Source organism: Pelodiscus sinensis, chromosome 16 (genome assembly GCF_052426305.1).
Source record: "Pelodiscus sinensis isolate ZL-2025 chromosome 16, ASM5242630v1, whole genome shotgun sequence".
In the NCBI taxonomy this organism is placed as follows: domain Eukaryota; kingdom Metazoa; phylum Chordata; order Testudines; family Trionychidae; genus Pelodiscus; species Pelodiscus sinensis.
The window spans coordinates 713,321-739,418 of record NC_143067.1 but is presented as its reverse complement, the minus strand read 5'-3'; the positions used below and the strand labels follow the sequence as shown (position 1 = coordinate 739,418).

The window sequence follows — 26,098 nt, the reverse complement described above, 5'->3', positions numbered from 1 at the left end:
AAACAAATTATTTGACTCAATGGAGGCGTAATCAGGTGAAATTTTGTGGCCAGAGAAACACAGGTGACCAGACTAGAAGATTTTGGTCTCTTCTGGCTTTGAACTCTGACTATCTGGCTTCTGCATCCATGGGTGAAAGGACTAAATACATTGCATACTCCAGGGTGGGGAGTGTGTGAAGTACCCCATTCCTCTGCCTAATGCCAGCTCAAGCAGCAGCAGGTATATTTCCAAACAAAACCTGCACAATTATGGCCTATGGGGTCACACGGACTACACATTTACAATGCACAAATAAGACTTTAAATGCCAAGGTTTTAACAGTTTCTTGCAGATTAAAGAGCCTCTGTTCTTCATGAAAGCCAGGTCATATTCTGATGCACTTAGCCACATTTCCTCTTCCCTTCCTCACTATGGTGCAACACTCTGGGCATTAGATGTTCTCCGGTTCAGGAGGTGGCCACATTTCAGCTGTTTGTAGACAAATAACTGGAACATACTTCAGGATCCATGAATCTGAGAAGTGCTATGCTCATCATTCAAAATGAGATTTCCTTCAATAGAGGTCAGCGATACACATAGACATGTGTCAATACAAATACATTACACACACACAAACCCTGGATTCTCACCCATATTTTATTATATACACATTTACATTTCACTATAAAAACCTGTACACTTCACATTACAGTATGTACTAACCACCAGCTGCTAGCTAACACCAGAACGCAGATGTGGCCGAATACAGCTGCCCTAGAACAGGCAGTGTGGCTGCTCTTCCTTTCCAGAGACGTTTATTCAGCTTACACTTATCAGAGAGAATGTGGTCTTCCATGTAGAGGAGCCAGGATGATGGAACAGGCCTCAGCAAGAATCCTGCTTACATTCAGCTCTTCCCCTGTTCTGTGAGTTGGGCAGGCATGGTGCTCTCTCCTTGCCTCCTGCCTACAGCCTCATTTCTTCATCTTCATGTCAGCCTCAATGGCGCAGCGACGCCCTCTGGTTCCCCCATCCTACTCAAGATGCAAACAAAAGGAAAATGGTCCAGAATTAGCATAGACGGAAAAACTTTTCCCTACTCAAGGCAGTAGGGAACTGCACAGATGGAAAACACAGTTCTCTCTGCTTATTGGAAGTGGGAAGGCAGGGGCTCCAGTCTGCTGTAAGATAGGCAGGGGAGATTTTCCTGAAGACCTTTCTACAACAGTCAATGTGGGTCTAAGAATACAAAGTCCCACTGAGGCCTCAGAACCCCAGAGCCTCTATAGTCCACTGAAAGCAAGATGAAACAACATTTTGGCTGCTTCTCACCTGGAAAGAGGTGTTTTGGGGCCAATACATAGTGCTGCCTTCTTCTACATGAAACATTCCAGACCAACTGTTCAAGAGGGAAGAGGGGGCTGTGGGCTAACATACCTGACCAGCTGCTCATCCCTACAGGAATTGCTCCTCCAGCGGAGAGACCCTGGCACTAGCTCCCTAGCTTCTTCACACAGCTATTGTCCATGAGTGCAGGGCAACTGAAGAGCTTCTTCTCATCGGATCCCTCTCCCTCTGGCTGACATGCTGCCTCTGTGGAAATGCTTCTCTATCTAACAGATGTGTGAGAAAACAAAAGCTCAAAACTTTTGTTCCCAGCTTAAGGGTTTGGGCTCCCAGGCAAGGAAGTGTTTTTCCAGGCTCTCGCAGATGACGAGAGCGGCACAGCTGAGGTGCCTACAGAGCACTGTGGTTGCTTCCTAATCCATGAAACACAACAGAAACAACTCAGCAGATCCCATCTCCCTAGTCCTTTAGCCTGCTCACAATGCCCTGGATGGGAGGATGAGGGATCCTATATGTGCACGATCAGGTGTCAAGTGTATAAGAATTTGCAGTGCTGCATTTAACCCATTGCAATAATTGGGGTCTAGCAGGCCAACCCCAACTGGGAACTCAACTGTGGAAAAGTGCATGAAGTTGAAGAAGTGTTCCAATCACCCATAAAGTGTCTACAGGAAAAGATACAAAACTGGGACAAAGAATGAACTAGTCTAAACAAAAAGGCCTACTGTATTAACACCATGAGTTTGTGACTGGAAATTAATGAACCAAATCCAGCGTGTAGGAAATTAGGCCCATGAGGTATACAAGAACACAGAGGATCTGCTATTCCGCCCATCACTCCCTCCCTGAGTCCTTAAAAAAGGACCGACAATGGGGAGAATCAAGTTGGTTGGCTGGGAGACCAGTAGACTGGATGGAGCTTCACCATCTTGGCTGCCATACTATTGTCTCTTGGTACCCTGGGGATCCAGTGTTATGCCTGTGCCATCTAGATTCCATGAGATGTCCTGACCAGACCTGGCCAGAGAGGGGGAACCAGATGACACCAGCCTCCACCAGCTCCAGCTCAACAGCCATGTGAGACTTGGGTTTCTTTTGTCACTCCTCAGGTGACTTTCTCCTTCCCCATCTTATTTCTTCTCTTTCCTAACCTTCTCCTTGTGTCTGCTCTTTAACAGACTGGTGTTGCTGGCCAAGACTGCATGTTTTGCAATGCTGCTGTAACCGAGTGATCAAAGGTATCTAAAAGCAGTACCCTAACCAGCACAACAGAGGTACAAGTTTGCCAGGTTTGGAATGGCTGATTAGCCCATGGTGCAGGGCCTGTATTTCTTTAGCAGCAAGGCTGCAAGTCAGAGGATCCTGGAGCTATTCTAACTAGTGTATCCATGGACCCCACCATTTCAAAGTAGGGGATCTTAGTCTGAATTCACTGTTCTTTTCTCTTCCTTTGTGTGCGTGTTTGTCTTGTTTTGTTCTACAGTAAACAGGATTGGACTTTAATAACTCCAGCCCATCTTGAATAATTGTCTCTCTTCCCCATCCCCAAAAAGGACAGTTATTACAATTCTTTAAACTCTCTACTGCTAAACGGAAAGAGAATAAGGGATATTGTTAAACTGACAGCCCTACTTAATACTTTACATGTTTTTCCTTATACTTTTAATAAAACATTTAAAAGATTATTAATGAGCTAAGCTGGCCATGGCCTCTGTTATACCCCAAGCCTTAACTGCTTAATGTTGTACCATGAAAGGGTCACTAACATCTTTGACTCTCCAGGCCCATATATTCCATACAAATCATTACCACACATTGTCTTTCCATTTATACAGAGAGAAAGTAGGACAAAACTCATGGAAGAAAGGGGAGGCAGAGGGCAATGCTGCAACCCTGCATACTGGAAGGAAAGGCAAAAGCCTCTCCACACACTGGGGACAATGGGATTGAGAAGTCTTGGATGACCTAGATGTACATCCATGAATCCAACACATTGCCACAATCTCCCAGACAAGGAGCCAGCAGAACCTGCCAATGCACAATTACCTACTCAGTCATTCAATACTTACAAAGAGAGAGAGAAGGAAGGCAGGAGAGCCCATGGGGACGCTGTCCTGTCAAAAGGCCAAAGAGATTCACTGATCAGATTGCACAGACATGAACAATACCTGCATGCTCATAAAGGCAAAGAAGCAGGCACCTCCAAATTCCCCTCCCACAAAATATTACACAGAAACAGATAACTAGGGGTAAAGGAAAGACCAGCAAGTGAAGATTCTGTGACGACAAGAACGTTAAGACAGGAACATCACCATGTTGTCTCTAATCAAGGTCTGCTGAATCTCAACACCATTTTGGTGCTCCACGCACTCAGCTTCTATTTCCCACAGCAGCTACGTAGCTCCCAGGTAACAGGATACACAAGTTGCTACCAATGTTACCTCTAATCTTGTCCATCCACGTGCAGACTGTCTCCATCCATGTGAATAATAAATGTTTATGTGCACCCAGGCATATGCAAATGTGCACCACAAGTAGAAACTAAAATCCTAGTTGTGGATGCTCTAATGAGTTGAGCAGCATTTGAATCTCTCCAGAGCAGCAACTCAGGTGCACAACTTATAGGGAATACTGGCTGCTACCATCTGAAATGATTTAATCGAGCCTGGATGCCTAGGTAAGAGACATCACTTCAGCCACAAGTTAAGCTTGACGCAAGAATCACTGGTGAGGTCCTCTGACCTGTGTTACACAAAAGTTCAGAGTAGATGATCCCCCACGTTCCCTTAAGGTTTTATTTCTTTTACACACACAAAGGACAGAACTATCACAATTGCTGGGGTGACTCACCACACTTGTCTCTGTGATAACCTATAGCTGCCACTTCTGAATTGTCTGAAAGTCACATTTTCAGAGGGGGATGTTCACATAAGGATCTCAAAGCTATTCTAACCCAAGGCGCATTCATACTCCCACAGTCTATGATTAGGTGATCCTCTTCTGCAGCTTTTTTAGGATTCTCCTGAAGGAATCTTTCACACAGAAGTATGAGTACCAGCCTCCTTTTCCCCTCACCTTCTCTGACGCATCTTGTTTCCGAGTGGAATCTCGCCCACGCAGGCTCTTTGCGCTGATCCCGGACTCTGATGTCTGCATGATCAGCTGTGTGGCCAGAAATTGCTGCATGAAACCACACACTCAGTTATTACAGTATCGAGAGAAGCAAGCTCAGTTTCTCAGATCCAAGTAGCCCCTTCCTACAGGTCTGCACAGTACCTCCCATACCAACCAGTGCATGTGTTCTGTCCAGCACAGGGTCTAACTCATGCCTTTACCTGGATTTGTTCCAAGACATCTCGCTGCATCTCCACAGCCATGTGGTATACATCATGGTCAGAGCTGTTGTACATGACAGCATTCTGGAACATCAGCATGATATCACGCTGGAACTCAGCTGTGGTTCGGATTAGCCCATTCTCAATATTTTTCTTAATGGTAGATAAATCCATCGGCCTGTGAATGAAACGTAGTTAGAAGCAGCAGGAAAGAAACAAACGCTGTTACCTACCTTCTGTAACTCCTCTTTGAGATGCGTTGCTCATGCCCATTCCATTCTAGGTGTGCACGCACCTGTGTGCACAGCTGTTGGGAGATTTTGGCCTTAGTGGTATCCGTTGGGTCGGCTGTGGTGCCTCTGAGTGCCGCACTCACACGCCAGTATATTAGGCTCTGCCGATGCTACACCCCATCAGTTCCTTCTTGCCAGCAACTCTTGACTAAAAGGCAGACAGGCAGTAATGGAATGGACATATGCAACAGATCTTGAAGACCACTACAAAAGGCAAGTAACTCTTCAAATGCTTGCTCATGTTGACTCCATGCTAGGTGACTCTCAAGCAGTATCTATGGAGGCCGGTTCACTGCTGACAAGCTTCCAGCACTGCCTCTGCTGGCTAAGCGCATCATGGGAAGTAAATGTGTGGACAGACGGCCAGGTAGCGGCTCTATGTACAGTTTGGATCAGTACCGGAGCCAAGAAAGCCACTGATGATGCTTGTGTTCTTGTCAAGTGCACTTTGGCTATCACCCATGGAGGCACTTTTTCCAGCTCATAGCAGTGTCTGAGGCAGGCTGTGATCCAGGGCAAAATTCTCTAAGCAGATACTGCACAACCTTTCATGATGTCTGCCACTGCAACCAACAGCTGCACTGACTTGCAAAACTGCCTTCACCTATCGATATCAAAGGCCAGCGTCCTCCTGACATCCAACAGATGCAACCTGCTCTCCTCCTTGGATTTATGGGGCTTCAGAAATAAGTTCAGTAACAAAATGCCCTAACCAGCATGAAACTGGGAAACTGCCTTGTGCAGGAATGCTGGTTGCTGCCACAACTGGACTGTATCTTTTTAGAACACCATATAGGGCAGTTCTGACATAAGCTCCCTGATCTCAGACACCTGGCTATGGCTAGACTATGGGGGGCTTTATCATCAGGAAAAGGTATGCAAACTGTGCTCCGCAATTTGTGTACCTTTTTCCTATAGTTTTGTCAGAAGAGGCTTTTCCAAAATTTGGCCTGTCTACACTGGGCCAAATTTTGGAAAAAGCCCCTCTTTTGGAAAAGCCCTTCCTCACGGAATGAGGAAGACATGGCTTCTGAAAGTACGTCTGCTCTTCTGGGGGGAAAAAAAGAGCAGACGCATTTCCTGGACACGGCAGGGTTTTTCCAGGACCTGGAAAACCCCCATAGTCTAGACATAGCCCTGTGGGCAGATGCAACCATCAACAGGAACAAAACCTTCAAGGAGATGAGAGCAGGAAGCCAGAAATTCAAAGGGAGGCCCCATGAGTCCTGACAGCACAAGATTTAGATCCCAGGCTGGGATAGGGTGCTGGACATGAGGGTAAAAAGTTCATAAAAAGCACAGAATACTACAACTGGAAGGGACCTCGAGAGGTCACTGAATCTAATCCCCTGCCCTCACGGCAAGACCAAGCACCATCTGATGATGGGCTCTGACGGTGAGTCAGGGTTCCTCCAATCCTGCAGCCCTGTCGCAGCAAGATCAGACTCCACCAGCCAGTAGAACAGGGGGGTTTATTGCTGCTCCAGGATACAGCACAGAATAGACGTGATGTGGCTACAGGAGTCAAGGCCAGGATGCCTCAGCCCCCTTGAGATGGGGAGCCTGGCCCCCTAGATTCCAGCCCCCTCCTTAGTCTGTTTCCTTCATGGTTCCAGCCCAAGACTGTCCCTTCACCAAACACTCACTTCTTTAGTTCCCTCGCTGCCCTCAACCGGTCAGATGGGTTGGGTCTTCGTCTACGTGACCTAGGCAGCCCACCTGCTGGGCAGTGCTCCAGATACTGGCCAGTAGGGGTCACCCACAGCCCACAACCCAAGCATAGCAACCAGCAAGGTACTGATACTACATCACATGGGCAAGCACTCACTGCCGAGTATGATCATTTTCCATGGGAACTGTGGGCTCTTAAGTGGCTGATTAGGCCGATCCAGTCTTCTCTTCCTTCTGTGCCTCTTTTCCTCCTCGGCATGTCAGTGGGCAAGTTCAAAGTGCAGGGAGCCATTGCGCAGAACATCTCTCCAGTTTGAGTGATCCTAGGCGAATGTCTCCCAAGAGTCAATATCAAGGTTATCCTTTAGCAAGTCCTTATAATGCTTCTGTTGTCCTCCCATGTTACAGTATCCTGCTTTCAGCTGAGAAAACAGGACCTGTTTTGGGAGGTGGCGATCTGGCATCCGAACAAAGTGATCAGTCCAGCGAAGTTGCTGATGGAGGATCATTGTCTCACTACTGGTGGTTTCTACCTCTTCCAGAACACTGGTGTTAGTGTGTCTGTCTTCCCATTTGATCTTCAAGATTTTGCAGAGTCAGCATTGGTGATACCTCTCAAAGACTTTCAAGTGATGTCTCTGGGTTGTCCAGGTTTCACACCCATACAGCAGTGTTGGGAGAATGAATGTTTGATAGACAAGAAGGTTGGTATCTGTTTGAATGTCACGATCTTCAAAAACCCTGAGCAGTAAACGAGCAACAGCTGCACTGGCACAGCTCAGATGATGTTGGATTTCTACATCAATATCTGTCTTGGATGAAAGACATTCTCCAGTGCCTCTCTACTGATTTTAATGGATGGGGCATATGGTACCTCATTTGGAGAGTGCTGATGGAGCACTTTGGTCAAGCACCATTCTGGACCATCCCTGACAGGTGTCTGTCCAACCTGCTCTTAAATATCTCCAATGATGGAGATTCCACAACCCCCCATAGGCAACTTATTCCAGTGCTTAGCTACCCTGACAAGTAGGAAGATTTTCCTAATGTCCAACCTAAACCTCCCTTGCCGCAGTTTAAGCCCCTTGCTTCTTGTCCCATCGATTATGCTGTGTCAAAGGTTTAAATAATTATTTTTGTTTTTCATTGGAAAATAGTCATGACCAGGGCTCGACAATCTATGTAATCTACTCGCCCGTGGCGAGTAGATTACATCCCGGAAGAGTCGGGTTCGGGCGATCTGTACGTGCGAATGCGGGACAGCGCGGCTGGTGAGCAGGGCTCGGCGAGCCCTGGTCACAACTATTATGATTAGCAAGGCTCACCAAGCGGCAGTGAGCCCCACTCGCCAGCTGCACGGTTCTGCATTCTGTGCAGATTGCTCTGCGCCAGGTCTTCCGGGTTGTAATGTACTCACCACGGGAAAATTCTGGAATAGCTTTCGAGAGCTGTGGGGCAAAAAACCTGAACTTCCTAAGTTTAGGGAGAGGCTAGTACAATGGCATATGGCTCACCTACAATTACTAACAGCAAGTATCTACAGCGGCTGGATAGAACACTAGAGGGGAAGAACTCAATTACTAGGAAGACTTCTTTCCTTGGCACCTGGCTGGTGGGTCTTGCCACATGTTCAGGGACTAACTCAGTGGCAGTGGACAGCCTGCAGTCCACTGAGGTTCCACCTGTGGCCCATGCAGAACTCTCTGCCCCTCTCCCCCACGTGCTTCTTCCATATTGCAGCCTTGGACTTCCTGCTTCCCCCATCCCAGCACTTCCAGAGTGCCATGAATCTGCTGAGTGGTGCTCCGTCCCCACTTCTCTCCCTCCCTCCCTCCCAGAGCTTGAATGCCACAAAGTGCAGGGCTCCAGTGCACAAGCACACGGAGAAGGGGTGCCGAGGGGGGTTCCAGGCTGCCCACCACTGGATTTCAATCACGTGGCCCACTGAGACAAAGGAGGGCCATTCATGCAGCCCACTCACTAGTTTCAGTTGCCCATCACTGGTCTAACAACTGATCACCATGTCTGAGGTAGGAAGGAATTTTTTCCTAGGTCAGATAGACCTGAGTTGTCACCCTCTCCTGCAGCGTGGGGCGTGGGTCACTTGCAGGTTTAGAACTAGACTAAATGGTGGATTTTCTGTAACTTGGAGTATTTACATCAAGCCTTGAGGACTCCAATAGCTCAGCCAGAATTTATGGGCCCATTACAGGAGTAGGTAGATGATGGTCTGTGGCTTCTGATGTGTAGGTCAGACTAGACAATGCAGATAGATTCACAGACTTTAAGGCCAAAAGGGACTAAATTGGGATAGGAGGGCAACAGACATTTCCACTACCCTGACACTCAGCATTCTGATCAGGACGGCTGTGTACCCCCTTCAATCAGAGAGCAGAACACAGACACTTCTGTAAAGGAACACCTGTCCTGGGAAAGCCTTTTTCTGACTGAGAATGGGACTGAGTCTTTTCTCCCACCTTGCAATCTGATTGTCTGCTGAGGCTTAGGACTTCCCTGCCAGAGACTAACCCAGATATGTGCCAGAGAGAAGCTGATGGCAGATGACAGCTGGGTCACTTACCTCTGCACGATACTATGGTAGCCTGGTGCTATATCATCGGTCACAGGCTGTAGGAAGACATTGGCATATCTGCAAGGGAGGGAGACAACTGTGAGCAGCCTGTCGCCTCGCTGGTCAGAGGCTGGAGCATGCTCTGCACAGACAGAACGACTAAGCACTTGTGCCACAAACAGATGCACTTCTGGCCGAACGCTGCCAGACAGACGTGGGAAGTAGAGTCCTTCACCCAAGCACTAGTGCAGATCAGTCTGGGGGCACAGGAGAGCAGATAATTCACCTCCTCAGTTTGTTGGGCTTTAGCCACCTCTTCCTGCCAGTCCACACATGATCAAGCTCATTTACCTGTGATTGGCTGCTGCTCTCCAAACTAGCATAATGGCTTTTTTCCAGATCTTCTGGGCTTGAATTGCCTCCTGGTCCTCACTGCAAACAGAGCTGAAGAGAGAAGGATTCCCATCAGAGCACAATGCACTGAAGCCCATAGTCAAATGCACAAGGTCAGCGCCCAGTGCAAGACTTTCTTCAACAACCTCCAAAGCTGTCTTGGAACAGCAAACCTAAGTTCATGGAGTCCTGGACCTACCCACATTGCTCCGTGCAAGCCAAAAGAAGCTGCACCCATCTCCTGGGAACTGGCTCGACCGAGTTTTTTGTGTATAGTGCTCTTAGAAGTAGAGACCACAGGAGCCAGGCAGATCAAAAGCCTTATCTCCCCAACAGGCCCACTCAGCCAACACTACACACAAATGAGCAAACCTCATACCCTTTCTACAGCATGGGCTGGGATTTGCACTGTGGGTGGCTGACGGGTTCAGTGATACTCACAACTGCGAGGAGGCAGGGCTGCTGGGGATGGAATCAGCTAGCGTGTGAGACTGCAAAGGAGCATTATGGATACTGAAGCCATCGTCACTCTCACTCACAGGGGGCTCATTATCCATTTCCGATAGGTATCCCTCACCCTGGTCTTCTTCCTTGGGCTCCTCTAGGCTGGCAGCCTCACTGGCACCATCCTCATCGTCATCTTCACCCTGAGCATCCTGAGAGACAGGGTCAAATTCCATCAATCTGCCCAATCAACATGCAGCTTTCAGTAACAATGCCTGCATCTTAGCCTCCAAAGATGAGTGGAGGCCCTCATCACAGCTGCCAGCCAGTCCTAGCGGCATTTGCACAAACTTTGAAATCCCTGCCACAGCATTTCAAGGGCACGAGTGAGTCCTCTAAGCCAGGGGTGGGCAATCACTTTTGGTGGGGGGGCCACACCAAAATTTTGGAAAGTGGTCAAGGGCTGCACTTTTCTGTGGAGAAAGTGCGGGGTCCAGGATGGAGGTCGGGTGAAGAAGGGTGCAAAAGGTAAAGACAGGGTGTAGGGGACGGTGTGAAGTCTGAGAGGGAGTTTGAGTGGAGGGGGTTGTGACCTGGGTCAGGAGATGGGGCTGCAGGAGAGGATTCTGGCCTGGGGGGGAGGGGTGCAGGTTCTGGGAGGGAGTTGTGACCTGGGGTGGGGGGTACACAGGGTTTGGAAAGTGACTTTGGGGATGGAGTTGGGGTGTGGGAGAGGCAGGGGTGCCAGAGGCAGGCTCTGGCTGGGAGGTGCTTACCTAAGCATCCCCAATGCAGGCCAGGCTCCCTGCCTGCTTCAGCTCCAGAGAATTGAAAATGCAGCCTGCTCCCTCCATGTGGCTCTCAACTCCGGAAGCGAGGAGAGGCTTGCACCACCCCATATCCCAGGCCAATTTCTCAGATCCCGCTGGCTGTTTTGGGCCAATAGGAGCTGAGGATTGGGCTGGTGGTGGGGAGATCACTTGAAGCCTCCGGGGGCCCTCCCGAGTAGAGAGTCACATGGAGCAGCCCTGCTGATGCTGCAGGCCTGAGAATACTGGGAGGAAGAGGTATCTTGCCCACCCCAACCCTAGGCTATATATCAGGTGCAGATACTTACTGGCTCCCTCTCCTACTCAGCACAGGGGTGGGCCACAGGCTTCCAATCCACTGTGTGGGAGCTAAGAGGCAGCAGCAGATGGCATCAACCCTAATGGCATCAAACCCATATTAAGCACTGCATACAAGAAGTTCAAGGCCAATTACCTTCCCAAAGGCAGCTCGGGTCTCTTCCTTCAGCGACTCTGGGAAGAAAAGACAAAGAGCAAAATCTACATTCCCGGGCAAAGTTTTCAGAACTTCCCTTTCCAAATTATTCCCTGTTGCTGCACAGACTTTCTTCACTCCCATGCTGAACCAGACCACTGAAGCCCATTCAGCTAAGAAGATACAGGTAAAAGATATCCTAGCCCACTTAAAATTACCTGACAGCTCAAATTTGTGCTGAACATCAGCCTGTGAGGAGTCGTCACTTGCACTTGGTACATGTGTAGGGGATGAATCATCATCAGGAAGCATCTGGAGTGAAGAGAAATGCACAAATTTAAGCATTTCTCAGCTTCCTTCAGAGTATGGTGTAGAAATGAGTGTCTCATGACCCCAAACCCAGATAGTTTCATAGAATGCCATGACAGCAGTAATCCTATACCTGGACTGGCAGCAGACAAAGCAAAGAACTATCTATTCTATTTTGAGAGCTTCAAAGAGCTATCACAATAGTCATAACTCAACGACAGACACTGCTCTGCTCCAAGCATACTCACTTAAAAGACATCTCCAAACCCAGGGGGTCTAGTCCTTCTCTGAATTGCTTTTCCTTGTCTTCCAACTATTGCTTGTTTTCAATCACACTAGTTTCAGACAGACTACCAACATACCTCTATCTTCACCGTACTGTGTGCTGCTGCTGCTGCTTCTCCTCCCTTGGCTGACTCTGTCTCTGCTTTTGAGTTCTCTCCCATAATAGCTGCTGCTTTCTGCAGCTCCTCTGTCTCTTGACTCCTGAGCTCAGGAGTCTCTGCTATTTGCACAGCGGCTACTGCGGCTTCCTCAAAGTCCAATTCATTCTGCTCCAACTCTTCAGATTCTGTCTTTATCTCTGATCCCAGATCTCCAATGCTTATTAGGTCTTGAATTTCCTTTGCCTCTGGCTCCTCAGAGTCTTGTCTTTCCTGCTTCACAGTCACTGCCACTTGGGGGATCTGGGCCTGCTTCTCATGGTCCTGCTGAACTGGATGCTCCCATGGCCCAGTTAAGGCCTGAGGGTCATCAGTCTCTTCACAGAAAGACAAAGCGGCTTCAACTGCTGCTACGTCCAGGACTTCCGGATGGTCATCCCCCTTTACCAAGACAAAGATACAGCAGCACCAGCTAAGGTCAGCAAGGAGGGAAGCAGAACCCCTGTATTGGTTCAGATACAGAAACATTCCCACCCCAAAAACATCTCTTCCCCACGGGCCAAGGCCACAATGTATGAGCACTGAGAAACCTGCATTGGCTGCACCAGTGTAATTTCTGAACAGCAACAAACATGGCTTTCCAAAGCCACAGGAACTGGCTGTTAAAACAAGAGTCTTTGGAAGTTGGGAAGAGCTACAACTAAGGTGGCATTAAACATTTCCTTACACTCAAGGAGGGGCTATGTATATACTGTCTTCAGACTGGTCATTCCCACTTTGGCCCAAGTGCATCATAGATTGCTAGCATCTGATTCTTGGGTCAAGTACTGCATGATATGGAGATATAGGACTCGCCTGCCTGTATTTATGGCCTTGGAGACTCCTTGGCAGAGCTTGGAGCCTTCACGCTCAGAAACATGGGATTCTGGACTATACAGTGCTAGCAACACTTACCTGTTTGCCTACTTGGATGCCAGCTGAAACCCAAGGGGTTTCCTACTAGGGATGTTAACTACCGATTAATTTACTTACAAAAAAAAGAGTCTGGTAATACTTTAAAGACTAACAAAACATGTAGACCAGAGGTCTCCAACCTTTTTAAGCACGAGATCACTATTTGAATTTAAGTGCAATCCAAGATCTACCTCATATATAAATACCCTTGCCCCTCCTTCCTACCCCTTCTCCAAGGCCCTGCCACTGCTCCCTCCATACGCCCTCTTTTGCCCATCCTCACTCACTTTCATCAGCCAGGGACAGAGGGTTGGGGCGCAGGCTCTGGTCTTGAATTAAGGGATCTGGAGTGTGAGAAGGGCTCTGAGCTGCTCTTCGGGCAGGCAGATGGATGTAGGAGGGGGTTCTAGGTGCAGGCTTTGGGAGTGTGTTTGGATGCAGGGGTGCTCAGAGCTATGATAAGGGCTTGGGATACAGGAGGGGGGTTCATGACTGGGGTAGGAGTTTGGGATGTGGGCTCCATTTGGGCACTGCTGGTGGCTCCTGGATGGTAGTGCAGTGGGGCTAAGGCAGGCTCACCCGTGCCCTGAAACACTCCCTAAAGCAGCCAGCAAACTCCATCCCTAGTCCTGTTGTGCCCCCCCCCCGCTCTGCGGAGAAAGGATACAGAATGGGAGAGGGGGCACCCTGACATCAGCACCCCTCTTTTCCCTCCCCTGCCCTGCACAGAAATGAGAAGACTCCCGGGGGGGGGCAGCTCCAAGTAAAGGGCAGGAGATGCACAGCAGTGGGGGGGGGAGGGGGGAGAGAGAGGGAAGAGGGGCAGCTGAAGTGTAGGCACTTAGCCTCTTGGCCAAACCCATCAGGATCAACTGTCAGAGGCTCCAAGATCTACCAGTAGATCCCGATCTACTGGTTGGTGACCACTGATGTAGACGGTATCATGAGCTTTCGTGGGCACAGATAACCTGAGTGTTGGATGTCCAGAACCAAAATAAATGAGGGAGGCTCGTTTATTTGTGTTTTGGACATCCAATAATCCGGTCATCTGAAGAAGTGGTCTGTGCCCACAAAAGCTCATGATATCATCTACATATTTTGTTAGTCTTTAAAGTGCTACCAGATTATTTGTTGTTTTTAAAGTTTTTCTGTTACAGACTAACTCGGCTATCTCTCTGAAGCCAAGATTAATTTTCTAATCAAGTAGTCGATGGAATTTCTATCAACTAGTCAACAGGCACTTCTGCATTCCCCCTTTGAAATGTACAAGAGCCCCCAGCGGGGCTTAAACATTTGCTCATCAGATAGTTGACTAGTCTTTAACATCCTTATTTCCTACGCATGGACCACCACACTACATGGCAACACAAAGGGGGTTTGCCAGGGGACTAGAACCTAATAAACTGGACTGAGAAAGGGGAAATACACAGGTGCAAATTGTTGAATGAGAAAGAAATACACCGAAGTAGGATTAGGAAGTAACAGCTGAGATAAATACATCCAGGCCCAGGAGAAAAATGCAGCTGGCTCCATCTCCTGCTCTGACGTTTACCTTGTCCTCAATGATGGCTATAATATCGCCAACAGTTTCAAAGTCCAGCTCTTCGCCAGTATAGGAGACTGCAATGCCCATCTTCTCAGCTAGATCCAGGTCTTCTTTCCCATCCATGGTGTGATCTTTGGAAGGCCCAGCAGTACTGCCAATGCCACCTCCCAGACACTCCTTCTTGATGGAATCAATAATCATGGAGATTTCACTGCTGTCCATAGAGACCGTCACTGTGTGTGGATCAGACACTGCCTCCATGGAAACACAAGTGTCTGACTGGCTCCCTGGATAAGGATAAGAGTGACAACTCAGAGACCAATCAGGTGAAAGCCTGCCAGAATCTGTGACCACTAAAATGGAAAAGATCAGTAGCCTCTCTCCCATAGCCCAAGCCCACCCACAGCAGTTTGATCAAAAGAATAAAGAGACATACAGGGAAATTTACTTGTTATCCAACAACAGATGCAAAGCAGGAACCTAGTTCTTGCATCATGATGTAGTTAGCACACTGTGCCAACAGCCAGCCCACCCATCATATTCCCTTATAAACCATATCTGTCACCCATCCAGCGCCTCTCCTCAGAAATCCCATCTTCACCACCCATCTAGGAGTCAGCTTGTATGCCCACGCTCCCTCGTCCCCTTCTGGGAACAGTCCAGCTTCTGAGGTGAAGCAGAAGCCCTGGCTCACCTCCTCCTATCTGTAGAGCCCCAGGAACGCTCAGCATTCGGGTACTAAATCACCCACGAGTGCGCAGTTCAGGAACGCACCTGTCACTACGCTTTCTGGAGTTGCACTTGGTGGCACAACGGATGGTGCAGACAGTGTGGGCATCATGACAATGGTTGCCTGGGACACAGACTCTACAGGGGGTGGCAGGAGTTTAGCTGGAGTTTCGCTGGCAACAGCAGAAAAGGAAGCAAGAGGAGTGGTGAACTGTGCAGGACCAGCTTCTAGAAGCCGAGAAAGAGTAGGAGCACCTAAGAGTACAAGAGGGAGAAAGCACATAAGCAAGACACAATAGCCACTGAGCACTCCAATGCAATCACCAGACTCTTTACTGGCTGACTGCTCCCTCCTGGGGCCAAGATACTGTAAATTACCTAGAAGGCAAAAAGAGCCACCCTGGTATTCTGAGTCATAAATGCACGACCCTCTAAGAGCTTATCTCCACTACAGCTTATCCATCCTGCAGCAAATGATCCACCCAGAATCGATTTAGTGGGTCAAGTGAAGACTGACTAAATTGACTGCCTACCGCTCAGATGTCAAGTTAGGGGCAGCTTGTCAGAGTGATTCTCCAGTTGACCCAGCTTGGTGTGGACCTCATGATAAGTAGATCTAAGCTATGTCGACTTGAGTTAGCTACTAACATAACTCAAATTGTGTAACTTGGATTGACTTTTCCAGGTCGTATAGACCTCCCTTAGGTACGCAGTCTTAGCCAGGTTCACGCAGAAACTATGGTGACATCCTGTGTTTAGTGCAAGGACTGTCGAGGCTACCCCACACACTCAAAAGATGTTAAGAGCTGTTTTTTAAAAACTCGCTGCAAATAACCACATCGCAAAAACTAGGAAGAATGCAGTTCCTAGTGAACACAGCAGGAAGAATAAAAGAGGGAGATTCTCTTGGGTTTTCCCTGACGGCAGCCTTCTGGTTCAAGGGCTGCTATGCAGCTTAAGCCCTACTTCCAGCATGAATTTACTGAACCTCTTCGGCTCTAATGGCAGGATTCAGAAGATCAGACATTCAGAAAGCAGAATGGGAACGTGCATATTAGATAGGACAAAGCATGTATAAAAGGCACAGACCCTTCGGCTACAGAAAGCAGGAGCAACATATTAATTGGCAGAGGGCAGGAAGAAATCTTTCCATGGACATGTTGCTCTAAAACTGTTCACTACAGACATTTCTGCGTCTTTCTGTATACTTATTCACCTGGCCCCCAGCACCACAATAGCCAAGTACCTCACAACTATCCATAACAACTCTGAATTGATGCAAAGGGCAGATTAAATGACTTGCCTAAGTTTACAAGAAGCCCATAGCTGAGTCAGGTACTCGATCCCGGCTTCCTAGCCACTCAACTGCCCTTCCTAACCTGAAGCTTCCAGTGTTTGGCATTGTTAGAGACAAGAGATCAGAATACATAGACCACCCTGGGAACTCCTATCATCCCATGTTTTTGCAGCTCCTCTCTCTGCCAGGATAAATTCCAATTAATCTCTTAATGGAATGCGAGGAGCAGACAGACTAGATGTCTTCAATCCTATTCTGAAAAAAGCTTATTATAGAACAGTCTTAAACTACCTTAAGTCCCCCAAAAGAGAGAACCATGACCAGACAGTTTGTTTTTGTTACCTGAAGCGGCAGGGGATGCAGGGATAGCACCAGATGCCAACTGCATTTCCCCACCATGCAGCACTGGAAGAACCCCTCCTACCTCTAGGAGGACTCCTGAGCTATTCATGTGACCAGAAGCCACTGCCATCTCACTTTCACCAACCTGCCAAAGGAAGAAAGAGATGAAGCTCCTGGACTGGAGATATATTTACATCACTGATTCTCCTCTAGAAATGCAACCGCATGAATATATTCACTAATCTGAGGAACAGAGCCTCTTTTACACACTGCAGTCCTGTCCAGCCCGACTGAGGTGAATCATGCTTGCACCCCAACATGGCTGTTTCAAAGTAGTTGACATTCATTTGAAGCAGATGCCGTGTTGCTTAGAAGTTAGACTGAGTGGGACTTTGCTCTGGAGCCTCCAGCCAAGGATCCCAAGTTGCTTTACAAGTGTCAGTGCAGTTAGTCTCACAACCCCGAAAGTGGAAGGGAAATAGGCTCATTTTGCAGATAAAGGGAAAGAAACTTGATCAAGTTAATGCGAGTCAACGAGCGACTGAGAATAGATAGCAAATGGCACTGTTAATGCAAGCACCCCCTGGAATATGCCTCAAACTGCCACGTCTAATCTGTTTTCCCCAGATCTGAAGGTGGCATACTGTTGGTCCATATCTCCAGAGAACTGTGTGGAATAGCCATTCAAGCCAACTGCATTTCTGCAAGTGATGAGGGATGGCAGTGAAACAGCAGCAACACCTGCCTCTAATAGAGAAAGGAGTAAGACAACTCAAAGCCTTTCACTTTGGTGTGAGCCAAACGCCTCCCCACCCATCCGAAATCCTAAGCCTCACCAGCACCATCTATATGAGAGACAGTTTTTAGATGTTTCCCATATTAACATCTTTTCAGCTTCACTAGGATAAACATTTTAGGAATCCTAGAGTAGACAGGCTGAGCCATCAGTTTCCATTGCTGACCCCATTTTCGGAACTGATCTAAGAAACAAGTTACTGAAGAGTGCAGCTACTGACTGCCTCTCTACCAATAAGGCTCCCAACATCACTAATACCAGTAGGGTTGAACTGGCAATCGCAACAATGGTGATTTTAAGGGACATGAGCCATTTAGGGCTAAGTCCAAGATCGAACAAACCTGTCTGTACTGTGGTCACAATTTTTTAATACATAAAGGTCATTTATTTGACCTCCCTATTTACAAGTTAGCCTGCCTTAGCTGAAAATTAAAATTTGACTTGGGCTCAGCTGCAGATAAGCAGTGTCAGCCCAAAGAGAAGCAGATACAAAATCAAATCTCCACGTAGACTAGGGATTTTGTTCTGACCTTCCTTCTGAGTGCAGTGTCAATCAACTGTACAGTCAGCTACTCCAACTCCTCAGGTCCCAAAGGGTCAGTTAGCTTTCAGAGTTATTTGACATGTTCACACATGAATTCACAATACCACAAGGAAAGAGTACCACCTTTGTAGCTCATGGGGTTTAATTATAGTTTTAAAATTTTCACTGTGCAGGAATCCCTTTGCAGCTCTCCTATTCAGTGAGAGAGTCGGGAGCATAAATTCATGAATATGTTTATAAATGCGAGCAGAGAGCTCCATACCAGCCTGGGGCTTGTGGGGAGAAGGCTGCCCTTCTTCAGTAACTCCGAGAGCAGAGGAGAAGGAGGCGGAGTTGCTTTCTGTCCTAGCATCTTTTTCTGGGGTGAATCATCAGTGACTGGGGTTATGGGGGCATCCAGGGGAGCAGAGCCTGGAGGGGTATCAGGGATCCCAATGAAGGAGGCAACTGGGGTGCTGGGCAATGTCCCTGGAGTTACCTGAGAAAGAGAAAAACCATACTGTTCAAAGCCACACCTTCGCCATTCTGACTAGACCCATGTATTCCTTCCCCCAAGGCCACTGACCCAGCACAGCCCAGGGACCTCCTTCATTCATTCACTGCACCTGCTGTAGGCACGTGCCTTCAGCCCTTTCACTCCTGTTATGCAGGTTCTTCGTCCCAGACCCTGCTCCATTACCTCATCACAGACACTGAAGGGAAACTGTATCTTGGCTGATGCTGCACACAGGCCACATTACAGCACTAAGGTAGGGGAAAGACCAGCAAGGTAAGGGGCCCTCCCGAGCTGCACAGAGCCCCCCATTCCCCGCTGCTTTCTCTCACCATGGGAAGCATCATTACCCCTGGACTGGTCTCCTCCACAGCTTGCTGAGACAAGTCCCCCAGAACATAGTCCCTTCCGGGAGAGGTTGAACCTGCAGGAGAGCGAACCATCACACCGGTCAGCCTTCGCGGGGGGTTCTTAACTGCCTGGCGAGCTGGAAGAGAATGGAAAGGAAGTGAGAGCTCAAAGCTCCAGTTCTTGGAAACTCCCTTGGAAGCAGTTCTGCTTCTGACCTAGCCGTTCCCACCCAATCAAGCACCTCATTTACAGTCACCAGCACAGGTCACTGAATGCAACTCCTGCACCACATCAAGGCTAACCATCCTACACCATAACCCGAATGAATGGCTGATGATCTCCGCTCTGAACCTGCCTACTAGCAAGGTCTCCACAACCTCCTCTAGCACCAGTTCCATGGCTGAATTGTTCCAAGAGCCAAGAATTGATGGCCAATATTTAACTCACATTCCTGCTGCTGCACTTCCAGGTATGAATGCACATTTTATCCCCCACAACCAGCAAGTCTCTTATTCCTGGGCTACTTCTAATGTCCCTTATGAGGCCATTCCCCTGCTTCGTCTCAGGTGCTTTTTCTGCAAAGCAATGCCCCCTTGCCTAACTGTCCATTTTTACTCTATGGGTTCCTTGCTGAATTTTCAGGTTACCTTTAACAACATGAAAATTGTGTGCAGCCCTCTCTCTCCTAACCCTGAACCCAGGAGAGCAGAGTACCCAGACCTTTCCAACCCAGATCTCTGCAGGTTCCTCCCTTTCTCAGGGCTAGATACTACTCAGTCTTAAATTCTCCCCAGAGCTCCTCTGGGGGAGGTGGGAGGGAGATAAGGGGAAGGGAGCAAGCAAACAGTCCCATCTTACCCTGATAAGCAGCATCTGTAGCCTTCCTCTTCACCTCTGCCTCCTCCTCTTCCATTTTTTTCTTCCTAAACAAAATAAACAAAGTACTTGGTCACACAATGCCCCTGGGCCTCAAAACAGATCTGGTGACTTCAAGGACCAGCAAGTCACTTGACCCACTGTCTCCATTTCAATAAGGCACCCCTGTTAGCTGAAGCCCAATTTCCCTGAGCAAAGGGGCAGTCAGGCTCCAGTCAGTGTATGAGACACATTCCAGAAAGCCTCACTCTCAGCTCTACATCCAAGGAGACGATGTGAACAAGACGCTGCAAGCTTTCACCAGGCTCCTTATACTGGAGAACTCCAAGAGACAATCCTTGTTGGCTGGCACCCCAAGCCAAATTTAACCAGTCAGCGCATCCATCCAGCTTAGCTCTTCCCCCAAAGCCTGGGAGTGCAATGACTGAGAGGGAGTAGGGAATACCCCCAAGCCCAAGGAATCTGAGAAGTACAATCTCGGGGGGAGTTGGAATAGAGAAATAATAAGATAACCCACACCACAATGTCATTGCACAGCTCCTCCAGTCTGCTATCCATGTGCCCAGCCTGGATCAGCTCTGAATCCTTCTTCAGCTGTCTGGAAACAGACACAGCTCCACCTCAGCTACTTTATCATTTAGTAACACATCAAATCTGCAATGTATACTCTCCATTCCATCCACTCTCCCCTGCTGCACACTCTGTCTCAGGGCAGTCCCTGAGTGTAACCCCTCTACAGCAGAGCTGACAGCTTTCACGCACCCCGGGCAAGGTGTGCATGTGTGTGGGGAGATGGGGTTTTGCTCCATGCTCACAGATGGTTGGGGTCTCATACAGAAGGGATGGGACAAGTGCAGCCAGCCCTGTGTACCGCCCAGAGCGCAGTGCACCCACTCCAGCCCTCCGAGCTACACAGAATGTGCTGCATTCCAGCGGTGATTTAAAGGATATGGGAATCTGGCCACTGCTGCCACACCAGGCCCTTTTGCATGGCTGGATCCTGGGGGCAAGTACCTCCTTCCTCCCCACCACTGGTAGGCCTGCCTCTCTAATAAGTACCTATACTTCTCCTGTGTTTCTTTGATCATTTTCTTCAGCTCCTCAACTCGCTCTGCTGTCAGTTTCCGCACGATGACATCTTCCACAGTTTCCACAACCTCCCCTTTCTCACCACGTTTTCTCCTACAGAACAAGGACAGGATAATGATAATAGCACCAACTGTAGGAACCCCAGTCCTCCTATAAACACCATCAAGGGCCAGCATAAGCGTCCTAGTTCAGAACTTGGGTCTATGAATAGCACAGATTGAAACATTTCAGCCTAAACGGTTGCAGTGTTAATACAGAGGAAAGAATAGGAGGTTCAGTTGCTCCTCCCTACATAAAGAGCAGCTTGTAGAGAGAAGGGGAAAAAACTGCACTCACTGGATAACATGCACTGATTTTTTATACACTTAAATTACTTTCTTATTTTGGGCTGTAGTTTTATGCATACAGCTTTTGTTTTACAAGGTGTAATGCATGGGATCTCAATGGTTTCTGTAAAGGGAAATCATGCCTTACTAATCTACTAGTTCTTTGAGGAGGTCAAACATGTGGACAAGGGGGATCCAGTGAATATAGTATACTTAAATATCCAGAAAGCCTTCTACAAGGTCCCTCACCAAAGGCTCTTAAGTAAAGTAACTTGTAATGGAATAAGAGGGAAGGTCCTTTCATGGATTAGTAACTGGTTTAAAAGGCAGGAAACAAAGGGTAGGAATAAACGGTAAGTTTTCAGAGTGGAAAACTAGAGAAAGGGGTAGACAGTGAGGTGGCAAAATACGCAGATGATAATAAACTGCCCAAGATAGTTAAGACCAAAGCAGACTGTGAAGAGCTTCAAAAAGATCTCACAAAACTAAGTGACTGGGCAACAAAATGGCAAATGATATGTAATGTTGATAAATGTAAAGTAATGCACACTGGAAAAAATAATCCCAACTATACATACAATATGATGGGGACAAATTTAGCTACAACTACTCAAGAGAGAGATCTTGGGAGTCATTGTGGATAGTTCTCAAAACATCTCCTCAGTGTGCAGCGGCAGTCAAAAAAGCAAATAGAATGTTAGGAATAATTTTAAAAGGGATAGAGAATAAGACAGAGAATATCTTACTACCTCTCTATAAAACCATGGTATGCCTACATCTTGAATACTGCATACAGATGTGGTCACCTCATCTCAAAAAAGATATATTGGAATTGGCAGGGCTTGCTGAGCCACGGCGAGCCCTGCTCGCCAGGCACTCTGTCAGACGTTCTGCACATGCACAGATCACCCGAACCCGGCTCTTCCGGGATGGAATCTACTCGCCACAGGCGAGTAGATTACATTGATTGTTGAGCTCTGGGCATTGGAAAAGATTCAGAGAAGGGCAACTAAAATGATGAGGGGTTTGGAATGGGTCCTATATGAAGAGATTAAAAAGACTTGGACATTTTATCTTAGAAAAGACTGAGGGGGGGGGGAGATATGATAGAGATCTATAAAATAATGACTGCTGGAAAAAAATGAATAAGGAAAAGTTATTTACTTATTCCCACAATATAAGAACTAGGGGTCACCAAGTGAAATTAATAGGCAGCAGGTTTAAAAGAAACAAAAGGACGTTTTTCTTCATGCAGTGCAGAGTCAACCTGTGGAACTTCTTGCCAGAGAATGTGGTGAAGACTAGGACTTAAACAGGATTAAAAAAAGACCTAGATAGATTTAGGGAGGTTAGGTCCATCAATAGTTATTAGCCAGGAGGGGTAGGAATGGTATTCCTAGCCTCTGTTTGTCTGGATATGGGTGACAGGAGAGGGATCACATGAGGATGATCTGTTTTGTTTCCTCTCTCTGGGGCATCTGTATTGGCCACTGTCGGCAGACAGGATACTGGGATAGATGAACCTTTGGTCTGACCCAATATGGCCTCTCATGTTTTTAAGGCTTTGTTGCAAAGCTATTCTGGTGCAATACTAATGGCATATATTTTATAAAACACCAACTTGTTTAATATTAATATACTATCAGGATGAAACTAAGTTACGTTATCTTTCTAACTGGATTGCAACTACCCTAAAATACTACTTTGGGGAGCTCTGCTGGGAATTGTAGCCCAGGTAACTAAGAAGCCCTACAATGCACTATATTTGGGCTCTCAAATTGTGGGTCAGGACCCCAAAGTTGCTCATGATCTATTTCAGGGCAGGCTTAGACTTCCTGGGGCCATGGGCTAAAGTCAAAGCCAGAGCCCCACCTTCTGGGAACGAAGCCCAAAAACCCTGGGTGACAGAGCTCAGATTACAGGGCCCCTCCTTGGGTCTGAAGCCAATGGGCTTCAGCTTGGCCCCACCCCACCAGGAGGGTAGGGCTTGGGCTTCAGGTTTGGCCCCCAGTCTGGAGCAGTGGGCTATGGGGGGAACTCAGGCTTCAGTCGCCCCTCCTAGGGTAATGTAGTAATTTTTGTTGTCAGAAGAAGGACACTGCAGTATGGATGTTAAATATCAATTAATTGAATAGCTGAATAACCTCATGAATTTGTATCGGTTACTTGACTATTCTATAGTCTCGGTGGCAGGGCTGGCAGTCATCCGGCCCCACTCCTGAGGAGCCCCCTGCCACTCCATGCTGCTGCCTCCGAATCAGAGGAAGCAGCATGGAGTGGCAGGGGGCTCCTCAGCAGTATCAGGCGGGAGCTGCTCTGATAGAGGAGCCAGTTTAAAAACCAGCTCCCCTTGCTGCGGCCAGTGATGCTGCCTCTGATACAGGGGTGGCAGCAGTCCCTGTCCGGGGATAGAGAGGGTGTCTGAGCTCCTGGACCCAGCGTGAGCTGGAACTGAGCCAAGCTGCCTGCCTGCCTACCTCCTAAAACACTTTAAATGCAAAGTTTCAGTGCCGGTAGGTCCTGGACTGCTGACCAGCCTGCTAACAAATTTACTGGTGTGGGGGGAGGGGGAAAAATGCATGTAGTCTATAGCATTAACCTATAAGCTTTCGCTTAACAGTTAATTGACTACACTATTACATCCCTACTGTGCAGTGCACTTTGAGAACTCCTACACCTTAAAGGTTGCAGGGAGTGAGGTATATGAATGAATGACACCATTTCAGGAATAAACATTACCAGGGCTCGCAGAGCCGCGGCAAGCCCCGCTCGCCTGCCATGCTGTCTGGCGATCTGCGCATGCGCAGATCGCCCGGACCCAGCTCTTCCAGGTTGTAATCTATTCGCCATGGGCGAGTAGATTACATAGTTTGTCGAGCCCTGAACATTACAAATATCAGCTACAGAAATTTTTAGAATTGAAAGCATTTAGACCTCTAAAGTAGGAGAATGGGTGAACAGAAAGAGCATTCCAAGTGTGTATTCCTCAGCTGCTCTTCCCTTGGAAACAGTCACCCTTCTTATTCAGATACCACACTCAGATTTCCACGTGCCTGTCTTTGACAGTATTGGCAAATGCACAACCAGATAAACTGCTGAGCCCTCCAACAGCTGCTTCAGAGATCACATGCCTCATTCTTTGCACTCACTTGGGGGTCTCTGTGGTCTCCAGAAGCTCCGAATATTGAGATGCACAGTGCTAAAAAAATGCAGAGGGAGTTAGAGCACACAGAGAACAGTAATCACAGACAATGGTATCAGAGAAAGCTCATGTAGGACTGGGATCTCCTCTTCAAAGATCTAATGCCCACAGGGTGTGTTCTGAGATATGGATGGGGACACAATTGCACTCACTGAAGTCAAATCTATGACTGCAAGTGAGCTTAATGTACCAGGGCTTACTCTACCCTCCACTCTGACCTGTCAAAGAAAAGAAAAGCCTCGCTTAATAACATATTCATCCAAAAAAGGTAAATATTACAGTTACAAGCAGAAACTGCAGGATATTCTCAGAGTAGTGGGTTGGCGAGAACTATGCCAAGACCAGTTCTGCATAGGGATAACTGGTACTAGGAGAATGGCAATATTAAAAAAGTGACTCCATGTCTCCCTCAGATGAACAGCTTCCTCCCCTGATATCTCAAGTTACTGATCTTTCAGCAGCCATACCCCCAGACGGCAGTCTTGGCAAGAGCTGGATTCCTCTTCCAAAGCATCTTACCTTCTGAGAAAACCAGTCAGGTGGGCGGCCAGGTTCAGCAAAGGGCTTGATAGCTCTGCTGACAGATACCCTGCAAGAAAGAGCAGGTAAATGACCAGAAACCTGCCTTCCTCTCCACACCAACCCACAGGGGGGAGGATGCTTGCGCAGTGACGGACCCATCACACAGGTAATGTGCAGAACTTTCCCAGTTGCTTCCGGGGGTAAGTGCTGCAGCAGCGTTACTGGTTTGGACAGACCCAGTGCACATCGTGCGCTCCCCGGCCTGTTAGCAATGCAAAGCGCAGGGCACCCTGCCCCCTGCGCACAGCGGCTGCCTTGCCAGGGGACAAGGGCTCGCAGCCGGCGCGCTACCGTTAGGGGCCTCACTCACCAGTTCTGGTCCCCGCTGCGCATGACAGAGGAGGCGAGGCAGAGCTTCTCCCGCACGGACCAGGGCTCGGTGGGGCCGGCGCCCAGCAGCTTGTGCTCTGGCGGCAGAACCAAGAGGCTCAAAGGCTGCAGCACACCCCACACCCCACGGAGCCCCGCCCCTCACACCGCGGAGCCCCTCCCCACACCCCGCACGCACGGAGCCCCGCCCCTCACCCCGCGGAGCCCCTCCCCACACCCCGCCCGCGTGGAGCCCCGCCCCTCACACCGCGGAGCCCCGCCCCATACCCCGCACGCGTGGAGCCCCGCCCCACACCCCACAGAGCCCCGCCCCACACCCCGCACGCGCGGAGCCCCGCCCCACACCCCACGGAGCCCCGCCCCACACCCCGCACGCGCGGAGCCCCGCCCCTCACCCCGCGGAGCCCCTCCCCACACCCCGCACGCGCGGAGCCCCGCCCCTCACCCCGCGGAGCCCCGCCCCACACCCCGCACGCGTGGAGCGCCGCCCCACACCCCGCCCCACACCCCGCACGCGTGGAGCCCCGCCCCACACCCCGCACGCGTGGAGCCCCGCCCCACACCCCACAGAGCCCCGCCCCACACCCCGCACGCGCGGAGCCCCTCCCCACACCCCGCACGCGCGGAGCCCCGCCCCTCACACCGCGGA

At 48.8% G+C, this 26,098-nt stretch overlaps 1 protein-coding gene across 8 annotated transcripts in view; it reads right to left on the bottom strand.

Annotated features, from left to right (window-relative positions):
* Positions 1-620: 620 nt before the first annotated feature.
* BRD8 (bromodomain containing 8) overlaps positions 621-26,098 on the bottom strand; it is a 25,791-nt gene continuing 313 nt past the window's right edge. Inside the window, exons 2-23 of one of the 8 annotated variants that reach the window (XR_016346914.1) lie at positions 25,430-25,526; positions 25,057-25,126; positions 24,485-24,534; positions 20,980-21,102; positions 20,438-20,518; positions 19,903-19,967; positions 19,026-19,180; positions 18,463-18,678; positions 16,861-17,005; positions 15,267-15,476; positions 14,499-14,779; positions 11,972-12,433; positions 11,519-11,612; positions 11,301-11,338; positions 10,035-10,249; positions 9,552-9,644; positions 9,210-9,278; positions 4,665-4,842; positions 4,405-4,509; positions 3,399-3,443; positions 1,420-1,595; positions 621-1,016 (exon numbers count right to left, since the gene is read on the bottom strand). Coding sequence is in view for 7 of the 8 variants with exons in the window: in XM_075917883.2 (XP_075773998.2) it covers positions 957-1,016; positions 3,399-3,443; positions 4,405-4,509; positions 4,665-4,842; positions 9,210-9,278; positions 9,552-9,644; positions 10,035-10,249; positions 11,301-11,338; positions 11,519-11,612; positions 11,972-12,433; positions 14,499-14,779; positions 15,267-15,476; positions 16,861-17,005; positions 18,463-18,678; positions 19,026-19,180; positions 19,903-19,967; positions 20,438-20,518; positions 20,980-21,102; positions 24,485-24,534; positions 25,057-25,126; positions 25,430-25,526 (2,852 nt within the window). In the remaining variant the exon portion in view is untranslated. Of the gene's footprint in view, positions 1,596-3,398; positions 3,444-4,404; positions 4,510-4,664; positions 4,843-9,209; positions 9,279-9,551; positions 9,645-10,034; positions 10,250-11,300; positions 11,339-11,518; positions 11,613-11,971; positions 12,434-14,498; positions 14,780-15,266; positions 15,477-16,860; positions 17,006-18,462; positions 18,679-19,025; positions 19,181-19,902; positions 19,968-20,437; positions 20,519-20,979; positions 21,103-24,484; positions 24,535-25,056; positions 25,127-25,429; positions 25,527-26,098 lie in introns of those variants that run through there. The other 7 variants (XM_089769371.1, XM_075917883.2, XM_075917884.2 and 4 more) reach the window with 7 other exon arrangements.